Source organism: Dermacentor andersoni, chromosome 3 (genome assembly GCF_023375885.2).
Source record: "Dermacentor andersoni chromosome 3, qqDerAnde1_hic_scaffold, whole genome shotgun sequence".
Classification (NCBI taxonomy): Eukaryota; Metazoa; Arthropoda; class Arachnida; order Ixodida; family Ixodidae; genus Dermacentor; species Dermacentor andersoni.
In genome coordinates this window covers 19,347,586-19,360,834 of record NC_092816.1, presented here as the reverse complement: position 1 = coordinate 19,360,834, position 13,249 = coordinate 19,347,586, and the positions used below count along the sequence as shown (strand labels likewise).

The 13,249-nt window shown below is 43.9% G+C and overlaps 1 protein-coding gene across 1 annotated transcript in view; it reads right to left on the bottom strand.

Moving 5' to 3' along the window:
• Nucleotides 1-4,800: 4,800 nt before the first annotated feature.
• Nucleotides 4,801-13,249, bottom strand: part of LOC126519799 (nucleoporin 88-like) — a 34,800-nt gene continuing 26,351 nt past the window's right edge. Inside the window, exons 11-12 of the mRNA XM_050169107.2 lie at nt 8,973-9,230; nt 4,801-4,942 (exon numbers count right to left, since the gene is read on the bottom strand). Of these exons, the coding sequence (XP_050025064.1) occupies nt 4,891-4,942; nt 8,973-9,230 (310 nt within the window). The 3' untranslated portion in view covers nt 4,801-4,890. The remainder of the gene's footprint in view (nt 4,943-8,972; nt 9,231-13,249) is intronic.

Below are 13,249 nucleotides of genomic sequence, written 5' to 3'. Positions count from 1 at the left end.
CCGGCAGCCTACCAAGCTTGTGTTTAATGAACCGTCGGGATTAACCCAGTGACAAACACCGGGGCCGCACGTTTCAGTTTCACTGGTTAACCATCTGTGCGGAGTGCTTGGGCAGTGATTTTGTTTTCTTTTTTTTCTACTCCCGCCAGAAACACGAGGCTACGAGATTTCCGTGAGCATGTGCATCGAAAAGACGCCCAGGGCCCTTCGCCGCGCGTCAATAACTCCAGAAATCGCGACATGAGGTTCCAGCAGAAATTTACATATGACGTTGAAGGAAGTTGAACAAAAAAGAAAGTATTCAATGGAGAATGAGTGAAAGATGTTGGAACATGATTTTGACACCAAATTCAGTCAAGCCCTAAAATAGGAAAGAAGTGAGGATGCGACGTATTAGACCATGTGACAGCTGTTTGTGAAGAATTCAGACAGTATCTCAAGTTGGCGGCCTAATGTACTCGACACAGTCGAAGCCCAACTAATTATACAGTAAACCCTCATTAGCTCGGATCCTGATATATCAAAATATTGGTTAAGTAAAAAAAAATTATTTGGAGGCCGTTGGAGGTCTCAACCTATGTTTTTCCCTTCTTGAAAAGTTTTGTGCCGGTCTCCGGGTATCTCTATATGTCGACTTCAAAAATACCAGGAAAAAATTGGCTGAAGGCTTAGCTTGGTTAAGCCTGGAAGATTGCGAAAGCAATACCCTTGGCTGCGCCTTGGTTCGGCTGATGGTGTGGACATGGTTGCCCTTTGTTAAACTTTGTGGGAGATACGGGGGTTCTCCTCCGTACTCTTGGGACAAAGGAACGACAACACAGTAGTGCAAACAATCACAAGGGCATTTATTGCACCTTTCATAGATCAATGCCAGCTAGCCGAGTTCCTATCCCCAAAACATGCCGATGGGCGCGCGACAAATCTAGAAGTCCGGCTCACCGAGCGACCGGATAGCGAGCGAATATGTTCACCCCATGCTGGATCCCAACGCCGGGTCATTCGCGTGTACGGTCACGCGAATGGTGGCACGCTCGAAGGCGGCCACGCGAGGCAGTCTCGCAGAAGCATGGTCGGCGCCCGCGCGGACGTCCGCGCTGTCCCCCGACCCGCCGGGAAAGAGAAAGCCCCTTGTCCCCCGGCGCCCAAGTAACCTCGCCTGTCGGCGGCGTTAGCAGCTGCTAAAGCAGCTGCGCAGCACTAGCGCCATCTCTCGCACTGCGCTTCAACCACTCCGACCGCCGCGGGCGCCAGGCCACGCGGCGGGCGAAGCCGCCCTGCAGGAGACGAGCTATGCGGGAAAACTAGATCTCAGGGGAGGCGTGAGAGTCGCGCATCCCCACAACTTATGGCTATACATCATCCGACATAGCGCAAGGCAGCGCGCCGACCACTGCGAGGAACCGAGCTGTAGCCCCATTTATCCTCCTAGCGTGATGGATGGATGGATGGATATTATGAGCGTCCCCTTTGGAGCGGGGCAGTGGGTTGCGCCACCAAGCTCTTGCTACTATACTGCCTAATATCCTACCTAGGTTAAACAATGAAAAAAAAAAAAAAAAAAACACTACCACGCCCAAATTTTCTGATCCCCTATTGTGAACTGTGCTTTTGTACGTCTCAGTCGTTTGTCGTTTCCCTACTTTTCCTCCACCAATCCTCCAATCGCCTCTTACTAATGTCTATTGCGGACCTGTTTGCTTTACCACTGCTCCCGCTGAACCCAAGGGCTTCAAGGAGGCCAGTGGTGCCAAAATCGACCGCTGGGTAGACGTCTTCACATTCCAATAAAATATGCTCCGTCGTTTCCCTAGCTTTACCGCAGCAAGCACATGCTTCTTCTTCCTTCTTATATCTAAGGCATCCCGATCTCGCTTCGAAAAGTAATGAGCTTCCCTTTGAGTTATCATAAATGGTTTCTTTCCTGATTTCGTTTTTTCCTCTTAAGTAGTTACTCATGGCAGGTTTCTTTTCCATTGCCGCCACCCATGAGATTAATTCAGCCTCTCTGACTTTCCGCTTGACCTTCTTTGTTGCTGTGTTGCCCACCCCACAGGCCGCATACTTGCTGGTAAGCTTCCTAGTTCTTTTCCTCCACTGTGAATTAATGTTTTTCCTGTACAGATACCTGAACACTCTCCCAGCCCATTTAATTTCTTCCATATTCCTCAGCCGTTCTTCATACTCAATTTTACTGCGAGCTTCCCTCACTTCAAAACTAGCCCAGCCCATATCCCCCTGCACAGCTTCATTTGTAGTCTTCCCGTGAGCGCCCAATGCGAGGCGACCCACTGACCTTTGGTTCCCGTCAAGTCCTGATTGTACCCCTGATTTAAACCAAACAACCGTATTTCCAAAAGTAAGTCCTGGAACCATTACCCCTTTCCACATACCTCGGAGGACCTCGTACCTATTGTATCCCCATAGCGCTCTGTGTTTCATTATGGCTGCATTTCTCTTCCCCTTGACTGTGATGGTTTTTTCCTGTGTTTCCATATATCCATTGCCTTCGTTTATCCATATACCAAGGTATTTATATTCTGTTACCCGAGGTATTTCCTGGCCCTGTATCTCCACTGTCTGTTCACTGTTTTCATTGAATACCATAACACCTGATTTTCTAACACTAAATTTCAAACCTATATTGTTGCCTTCCTGTCCACAGATATTAGCCAGACATTGCAAATCACTTTGCTTGTTAGCGAGCAACACAATGTCGTCCGCATAAAATAAACCTGGGAGTTGCTGCTCTATTACTGTGCCTGCCTGTTTGTATGAGAGATTAAACCCAATATTACTTCCTTCTAGCGCCCTCTCCATCCTCACCATGTACATCATAAACAGCAGCGGGGATAAAGGGCACCCCTGCCTCAGTCTCTTGTTGATATGAACTTTTTCCGTGCTCCTCATCCCTTCCCATTCAATGCAAATGGTATTTTCTAGGTAAATCTCTCCCAAAAGCTGTAGACAATCGTTAGCTAAGCCTTCCCCTTCCAGAATATTCCACAAAATGTTGCGGTCTACGTTGTCGTAGGCTCCTGTAATGTCCAAAAAGGCCACATACAACGGTCTGCTTTCTGCTTTTGATATTTCAATACACTGAGTATGAACAAACAAGTTATCATCCAAACGCCTACCTATTCTAAAGCCATTCTGAAGCTCTCCCAAAATACCATTATTCTCTGCCCATGCTTGAAGCTTTAATTTGATTGCCTGCATTGCTAGCCTGTATATTACCGTTGTAATGGTCAACGGTCTATACGAGTGAATTCTGTCTTTCTCTCTCCCCCTTACCTTTATAAACTAAATTCATTCTACTTTGTCGCCAACTGTCTGGTATTCGTCTATCTTTTAAAGACGAACAAGTTATAATAGCGCCACCTACGGCTGTCGGTTGAACGGAAGCGGGCGCAAGCTGCTCCCATAGAAGCCAGATATCTGTGCAGGTCTGGAGTTCCAGTAGGTCGTGCTCTGGGCTTTCTTGGGGCGCGGGCCTGGGGAGGCGCTGGTGGGGCGTGGCTCGTCTAGGTTTTTTTACGAGCGTGCTGCAGAGCGGGGAAAAGCGTTTTTGCATAGTGTCAGCGTGAAAGAGTGCTCTTGTTGTTCGCTTTTGGGACTGTGTCTGCACGCCTGGTTCGGTGCTTGCCTGCTTTCTTCGCTTTGTGCATTCTGTTATCGACTGAAAGATTGTGTTGGTTGATGGTTTGTAACGGCCGTTCTTTCGTCGCTCCCTTTTGCTTGCACATTTTGTTGCCTCGCTGTTCTGCTGCTTGCTTCTTTGCCTTGTTCTTTTCTGCTGTTGGCTGCGAGACTGCGGTGATTGAGTGTTTCATTATATCGTAAATTAAAGCGGTTTCTGTTCTTTGCGCCACTGGTCCTTTGTCGTGCTGGTCGCGGCTCGCGGACCCCCTGAGCGAAGGCGAGGGGCCTTCAATTCAAATGGGCCGACAACCAATTTATATGGTACTTTTTTTTTCTTTTAGTGGTGCCCAATCCTGCAGTGGTAACACGAAAAAAAAAAATAAAGTGGAACATTTCTTTATCTGATTTTTTTTAATCTGCAGTCACGATCATAATGATGTTCCACGCTGGAAACATGCTCAAACTGATCCGTAAGCGTGATAGCGACTACACGCCGGCATTGGTGGGATGTGGTAGATTCGCCAGTAGAAGGGTACCAGTAGTAGTGCCATTCATGTAGCCTTGGCACTCCCTCATGGCACAATTAGTCACTGACACATTGTATCTTACAGGGAGACCACAGAACTAGAGCTACTTACTCGAAAACACGTGCTCACACAAAAGCATTCATATGCGCCATCATGCAATTAGGGATGCCATGGCTCTGCCGTTACACTTGTTGCTGCGAAGGCAGCGCTGCTCATTAGCATATTTGCAGCTTCAATGTTTCCCCCAAGAAATGGAAAAATCGACACAGCAGACACATGCACAAATGTCGTGTCTGCCTTTCCCATTTAGTTTTGTGTGTGCGTGCATACACACATGCATGCACCACTCCTGAAAGACTAAAGTAGTAGCTGTAAACACATTGCACCAATGTTGTGCCCGAACCTTTATTTGATCCATAATGTAAATACCATGACACGTCTTAAAAGCTCAGTTGCATGTGGTACAGATGTGCTAAAAATTACTGGTTATTCATAACCTCTGGTTGTCTAATGCTAGTTTTCTTTCTGGTTTCACTATTATGCTAAGCAAGCAGGCTTCCTTTAATGTGTAGATTATGCAATCGCAGGGGTGTGTATTAGTGTATCATAGAAAACAGCACAACCATGAGGCCAATTAAGCTTGCATTGCTCATTTATATTGTAAAATACATTGAAAAGGAGATTTTATTAACATACAATGCATATGTACAAGGGATGAATGCCGCTAGTCCATCAATGCTGAGAGCCGCTGCACCAGCTCAGCTATAATGTCACCCCTGCAAAATGTAAATGTGTGCTCATTACTAATGGAATGAGGCTCTGAGAGGCATGACAACAGACACAAGCTATAAAGCAAAATGTGTGCACATGGATATGATGCATGCACAATCACTGAACTAAGCAGATACATATCTGCCATCACATAAAAGGTCAACACTTAATTTGGATGCAGCACAAACCACTATGTGAGAAGACTGAAGGGAACCAAGGGGCTATTTTTATTGCAACCATATGAAACCAACAGACAAAATCAAGGAAAGCATAGGAAAAACGTTCTTGTTAACTGAGATATAAAAATAATATGTAAAAAAAATGGAAGTAGCCAAAAGGACAACTTGCTGCAGTTGGGAGCCAAACCCACATCTTAAGCATTAAATGTGTGATGCCCTACCATTGAGCTACTGCGTGGGCTACCCACACGTCTACTTTCTTGGACTTGTGGGTGTTGGGTATGTGGAAGATGTGGGTACAGCTCCCATCTGTAGTTGTCTTTTTGGTGACTTCCATTTTCCTTTAGCTTTTTATTTTTATATTTGAATTAAACAAAACAGTCATTTCCCTAACGATTTCCCTGGCTTGAATGTCTGTTGGCTTCATGTGGTCACAATAAATGGTCAGAGTACAACATGGAATGCAGGCACTCAATGCAGGGAGGCATTGCTTGATGTCACGAGGGCCACACTGGATTCCCATGCCCCCCCACCACTGGGAAACACTTTCGTATAAAAAGCTCCCCAACACCTTGAAATATATCACTCTCGAGTCATCCTCTACTAGTGCTCCAAAACCAATGACATTGCTTGATTAGCTATGCACACTCGCATAGCTAATCTGTTCACTAAAACATGAAACAGCATTTTACTAATTAATGTCCACATAAGTATGATGTTTCATAAAAAGATTACGTAAAGGAAATCTGTTGCTAGTGTCTGCAATGGCAACCAAGGTTGTAATCCACCAGGATGAGAGTGATGGGAAGTAAATTTCTCATGGCAGTGTTAGCTCTGAGCACTCTTGCAGCATCTTAGATTAATATTCCTGAGCCTGGGGCTTTATTGTAAGGATTGTTTCCTACCCATTCTATTCTTTTTGGCAGCAAGTGGCCATTACTAAGGATAATGTAAAAGTGTCGTCTTGCCAGCCCACAATGAAAGGCATAAAGAATTGGAAATTAAAAGAATTGTTACATAATACAGCCGCTGATCTGTCATCACAATTCATTACATAGCAACAATATGTTTGATGTGACGTATTAAGTTGCACTACCATATAATTTTCAAAGCTTCCTATAATCTGTTAATACATCAAAAGCAACCGACTTATGGTGAGCATGACTACAAAACTGCTTTGCAGATTTGCCAACGCAAATCCACTAAGTATTTCTTGTTTGATTAACATACTGAAAACTCTGTGATAAACTCTTCCCAAATGTCAAACTTTGACATTCAGCAAATGGACACCATGATAAAAGCGAACAATAGAATTTGATATGAACAATTAATCCAAAAGAATCTTCTTGGCCAAGCTCATGACCAAACCAAGCAACTGTTCTTGCCATAAATACCATGGTAGCTCAACAATTGCAGCACCAGACCATATATAGTTAGACAAAATTCTTTGTTATAGGAGCCCTGAAACAATTTTGACGATTTTTAACAAATTTACCAAGACCTGTCCTAAGGACTCAATAAGTCGTTAGGGTAAGTCTTCCTGATCATCAAGTTATGTAAAGCATGTCATTTATTATAAGTTTTTAAAAATTCGCATAGCTACCGATTGCAATGGCACCACTCTCTTGAATTTTCAGCCATCCTATGCCAATTCATGCGTTTGCCCAACTGACGTTAGTTGGGCGAGCTATCCGATTGGCTACCCAGGTCACATCATTGATAAGTTTTTCCAACTTTATGGTGAACAAATGTTGTTCATAATAGTCGGAATATTGGTTAATTTGTTTCTATAGAAAAGAAGTAACAGAAAGAGAACACGCAACGACAATTTATAACTACACTAGAGAACTTCTGGTACACAGCAAGTGTTGTCTGCTTGTGTTACAACATGCACTGTGTTCACGTGAGCTGCGTGGTCAATGTTAGTCTTGAAGTTTCTTTTCACGAGCACCACGAATCGCCCTTGCTGTACTGTGTGCTGCAAATCTACTCAATGGCGACATGTCAAACTGCGACATCATGTCCAAGCAACAAGCGAGTAGAGCGGTTGCAGCACATTAAGCTGTCAGTATCCGATCAGTGCCAGGATCGAAAGGTTTGCTGCCGTCACTCCACGCTAGAGGGTTACTACGACAATACTGTGCTCGTGCAGTGATTGGAGGCTGCGACAGAATGCTCGCAACGCACACTGTTTGGATAGCTTTTGCTGGAGATTGACGGCTAGATCAGGGAGGCTTTGCAGACAGGCTTCAAGACACCAGAAGCAGACGACACGACATCACATGATGCAGAGCCAGTTAAGGCTGAGCTTAGTTCAGAAGAATTGCCAAACGAGTTCAGAAGGAAAAGCATGTCTAGAGAGGAGGGTAACTTATAATCACGTAAGCTACACTTAAATTTTGGTGCGAATGTTTTACTGTAGCTGTAACCTATGCGCCTACAAAAACTGTCCTAACTGTTTCAGGGATCCTCTAATAGGCATCCTAACAAATATTTTTATGCAAGAAAATTACATAGATTCTGGCTAATTTAATTTCTTGGTTAATTCAATCTTGACTGAATGACCCGGCTAGTGCCCATGCATTTCTATAAGTCAAAACTTTTGCTATTTCGATCCTGAAATTGGCCCTCATCGGATAATTCGAGCTAGACCGATGGGCATGAATGTGCCTGACCCCAACCTTGAGTGCAATAGCTGCAGTGTCTGTCTTCGCAGCGCTGGGGGACAGTGAATGCGTCAAATAAACATTATTTCCCACTAAAAATACGTATTTGGGACCAACCCCAGAAAAATTTTCAGATAAAATGGGAGCTCACAATGTGTAATTACCGTATTTACCCATTTATAATGTGCATTTCTAGTGTGCATTTTTTTTTCAAGAATATTGGTGTGAAAATTGATAGTGTAGTGCAATCGGATAAGAAACCATGTTCACAACAGCCTACTGTCAGGGCCAATATAATCACCATTGCTATCAAAAACGACGATGTGCCGCTTTCAATCTTTTACAAAATCTCATTCAAAAGATATGTTACACATGCTGCGCTAGTGGCAACAAAGTTGCATCAAGTGTTTTCAACATTCCCAAGAATTGCGTACATCACTGGATGAGCTAGTGAAGCGGTTAGTCCAGGTATGGGCCGTCATCCTCTCTCTGATTGTAGAGTTGTTCTAAAATGTTGCCTATAAAACATACTAAAGTGGAAACTTGAGCGAGTTAGTATGACATACTTCGGATTCTAAAACAGCGCAACAAGATGGGACACCAGACTAAGATGCAGCGCCGTGTCTATGTCTTTCTTTGTCTGGTGTCCCGTCTTGTTGTACTATTTAAGAATGCCGAATATAAGAGATGCACTGGACTGCTTGGATAGCGACATGTCGTGGTTCATCGACAATGATAAAACATTGTCTGAGTGTGATGACAATGGACATTAGGTGTAAATAAATTTTGATTCTGAGAAGGCAAACTTTGCTGATTTCATAATTTTCTTATTTCTAGAATTGGACGGATGCCACCTTTGCTTGCAAAACAATTGGGTGCGCATTAGATTTCTACTTTGTTTAGTAGCTCTGATGTAATTTTTACATTATTCTTTTACTCCGAGATCAAAAAAATTGGTAGACGTCACATTCCAAGGCATGTTAAAATTTGGCAAATGCTGTCAAATAAGCAGCAATGTGTTTGGACTTTCTTTTCTGCCTCTTCCTTAGTTACACCCACTGGATGGCATGATCAATTTCATCAGTCCTGTCAAGGTTGAATTACCAAAAGTCGACTGTAAATGGCTAAAAGGAGAGCTGCATTTTACTGCCTGTAAGGTTGAAGTGCTGTGGGCACAAAGCAGTACTTACTCCTGCTTGAGGGCCTTGCGAATTTGCTGTACTTGGTTCGCCGTCAGGTTCCTCGTCTGATATCGGCCAGCAATTCTGTTAGTCTCCTGATCCCTGTTGCTCTGCTCTTGGTATTTCTGCTTGGCTTGAGCCTGCTCCAGTGACTCCTTAAACATTTTGAGCTGTTCTTGGATGGTCTTCAACTCCTCTGTCATTGCTTGCTCGGCTGTAGAGAGCACAGGCACCTGACGCTGCAGCTGATGCAACACATCTTCAACCCTGCATGATTAGGAAACACCTTATGCAGAGGAAATATAATTATACATTTCTTGCAAGATTTTGCAATGAATATACAGTACTACACATTAAAAGTGCCAATGTTGCGATAGCAGATAGCACACATCCCCCCTTGTATGATGGTATTTTGTGTCTACTGTAAACCAAAAAGAATGAAGTGCCAAGCTTGGTGTGAGCAGCTGTAGGCATCTTCACAAGCCTAAAGAATGGGGAAGCAACCAGTGATACGAGAGTTTGGTCATGTCACCTAACCCTTACGAACAAGACTGGAGGATCGTGGCAGCAGGAGACACTGTAAATGTGCACTTTCCCACAGTATTTTTGTCACACTGGCATTAGTGCGGTGACTGTGATCATCTCCTAAACGTGCCCTTTCTTCCAGCACTGTTGTTTCCATATCTTATGTCACTTTGTTTCTTTTAAGGTGGTGGATTTGTTGAGCTGCAACTGATGGCACCAATAACACATTTCAGGTGCCCATTAATCAATATGGAACAAGCAGCTGTGTCTGGGTGTGTGCAAGTTTTAGACAGTACAGGTTTGTGATCTGCCACTGAGAACATTTGCATATTTTATGTTCAAGACATGTAGCCTGAACCTGTAATGTTTCATGTATGTGAGATGTCACAAACATAAACGACATTGGGGTGTACCAATATTCAAAAATCCAAATATTTAAAGAATAGTTGTCGAATACTTCGCATTGTCCACTGCAAATGAGCAAACCTGAAACTGAAGCAAAAATATGATAACTTTCATCCCATCCCCATTGAACATAACGTACTAGAACACGCTTTGCCACTTAGGGAAACTGGCATGTTTAGCTAAGCCACGGTAACTTGCAATAAAATTTTGTTTAGACATGGCATTTGGCAGTGGCTTATGTTTGGTACTACAGTAAAACGATGTAAACTTGAAGCTGTAATAACACGAAGAAATTTTGAGATAGGCGGAGTTTCAACATGAGCAAAATCACGAAACTGAATGCTTTATTTGTCCCAGTCACTTAGGGAATAGACTCCAGACAAAAAGCTACAAAAATGTTGTTTAAGAACATCTGGAGTCTGCTGGCTGCACATAGACTACTTGGAGCCTTTTAATATGGCGTCAGTAATGTTCTCAGCCGATCACTTACGCATGACTTGGCATCAGACACGTTGGTGTTTACAGGCAACAGTCTTACTGACATTGTGCCAAGACAGAGTGCTTGGCGCGAAGTCGGATGATTGATCCTAATGTAGGACTTCAAGTTCATCATCCGAAAAGTTTATAACCAGTTCTGGACATGCAAAAAAAATGAATTACAGACAACTTCACTTAAAAAAAAGCCAAAGCTCAAATGCGTAAAGTGCAAATGTGATGCTTTTAGCAGAAGCCCACGAGTGGCGTGCTGTTTATGCATCAATGTTGTCCAAGCATGAAAGAAGCGTCCTTATTAAGCCTTGATCTCGCTGAAACTCAACTTTGTGGTCTTGCACTGTCTGAGTGCAGTGTGCACATACTGGTTGCACCTGCTAAAAAGTGCCGATTGTCTTGCTCAAGATTACGATTAAAACACTCCAATTAGATTGATGAGCCACTGACAGCGTCCTAAATGAGAGTGGGAAAAAAAGTACGACTGAACTCCCAGTTCACAGCTCTCGCGCGAGGCCATAACAAAGTGGCAGTGTGCACGTGAGCAAGTGTGCATGAGCGATGACAGACAGAAAGAAGGGGGCAAGGATAAGCGGGGGAGCCCAGCATGTGGCTCAATCAGTGCCGCTCCCTGCTGCTAGGTGAAAAGCAACTGCAGGTGATGCTGCCTTGTTGCATAGGCAACCTGCACATGGTATGGGGGCAACATACTGATAAGATGCTCCAACAATTGTAGATGCACCACAAAGTTTAGTCAAAGTCCTGCTCCTTTTCCTCCCCTTGTTCATCTGGCAAATAGGCAGTGTCTAAAACATGGAGTAGTGCTCAACCAAAACACGGTGGCCACGACGTCTTTTTGGCTAATGCAATTGCTTCCGGTGCATGCTGCCAGAAGAAGCATAGCCTTCGAGATCGGTTTCTGTCACTCAGAAGGAGCCATTGCTGGTTGTGGATTTGGACACTATGGTTGGGTACTGGTTGAACTCTCCGACTATCTCTGACATGACCTTGGTTAGCAAGGTGCAAAATGCAAAGGCTCACTAGTGAGGCCTGTGTGCAAAGGCTGCACATTATATTCACAAAACTATGAGAAAAATATTCTATTTGCTTCGATCTCAAAAGCCTACTATTAACACATCCCTTTAAACAAGTAGTCTGGTGGGATTAGTGAGCACAAATCTTCACAGAGATGAACTTCAATATATTGGTAAAATGAAGCTCAGCGCTACTAACAAAACATTCCATTCTTATCGAACACAAACATAAGTTTAGTTATTCGAGCACATGAGAACTCACACAATGCATAAGAAAATTCAGCGGAACCCACCTCACAATGACTGTTGATGGTAATGCGTTAGTACTGAATCAATATAGCCACACAACGTATTGTCACCGTCGAGTTATGTATAAGGCATGTACTGCAGCACGACTTCTCTTTCCCGCTTCCATAAGAACACCTGGCACCACCTAGTGCCGCTGTCGCGGCACCTGGGGTAGCATCTGAAATGCATGGCACACCGGTGTGTGCGAACGATGAGAAACATGTCCTGCGACAACCTGGCTCCTCTGTCGAGCTTCTTTTTGGACACGCTGTATCATCTAGTGGCACTGCCAAGAAGTCCGTACGTGGCCTCCGAGATGAAAAGCATGGCGTGCCAGTGCCTGCGAATGCTGAGAATTGTTTCCTCACTTGCCATGGCTGTCCTTGAGGAACCCTTGTGACATGGGTTTGATTCTGCTCAGCATCGGAGGAACCCTTGTGACATGGGTTCGATTCTGCTCAGCATCGGAGAAATCTAAAGGACCTTTCTCATCATTGTAGGGCGGCACATTCCCAGTGACCCAAGTTGGCATCAAAGAGGTTCACTGAAGCCCAGCACAGACCGAGCGGAACATACGCAGTGCTCCAAGTTTGCATCAAAGAGTTTCTTCAAACAGCGTAGCCTACCAAGTCCAGCATCTACAGTGACCTGTGTCAGTGTGGAACAGCTTTGTTGAAGAAAGGTGTGTATGTACACATTGGCATATACTCGGTGACCCAAGTTGATCCAATAGTTGGTTTTTAACCCTGTTACCTCACCACAGCAGGCCGATGCACTAACCATTCAACCACAGACTATCCAGATACGTTGGAAAACTACACTTGCATAACGAAAAAATTAATGAAGGGTCTTGAAGCATAGCTGACAGCAAATTGTAGGGAGTTGTCAGGCCTAGAAGTCGATGGGTCCCAGTCGAAAGCTGGGCAAGCTCTGTGACTGGCTCTGCCTGATGTCCAGAAATTAGGGGTGTGTGAATATTCGAAAATTTCAAATATTATCGAATGTTATATTTTTTTATATTCATATCTGATTTGGGAACTAGGTAGGTATTAGAAAATTTTCGAATATTCGATATAAATCGTATTGTTGGCTGTGCGAGAGCAAACATAGTTCTTGGCGTTTATTTATACTTAATCCAAGAAAGCATGTATGATTTTGTGCTATATTTTGCAATACACTTAAATCTCGTTATAGCAAAATGGCTTATCACGAAATAATGGATATAACGAAAGAATTGTAATTCCCCTTGAAAGTCTCATAGAAACCCATGTGTTTAAAATTTCGTTTTAACGAAAAAAGCTTCACTGATCAGCGTATATAACTAAAAATCTTCATTCCAATATCGCACCTAACAAACCACTTTGTACACAACATATAGCTTTCTTAAATTGCGTGACGCGCTGCGGCCCTCCGATGCGGCAGTTCAAATCTCTCGCGGCGGCCCCTCATCATCCGGCAACGCTCCAAGCCAAGCCGGCCAAGCAACGAAGCCACTCTGTCTGTTGCGTGCAGTGTGCACTGCCAGATGAGTGCAGCGCACCTTTG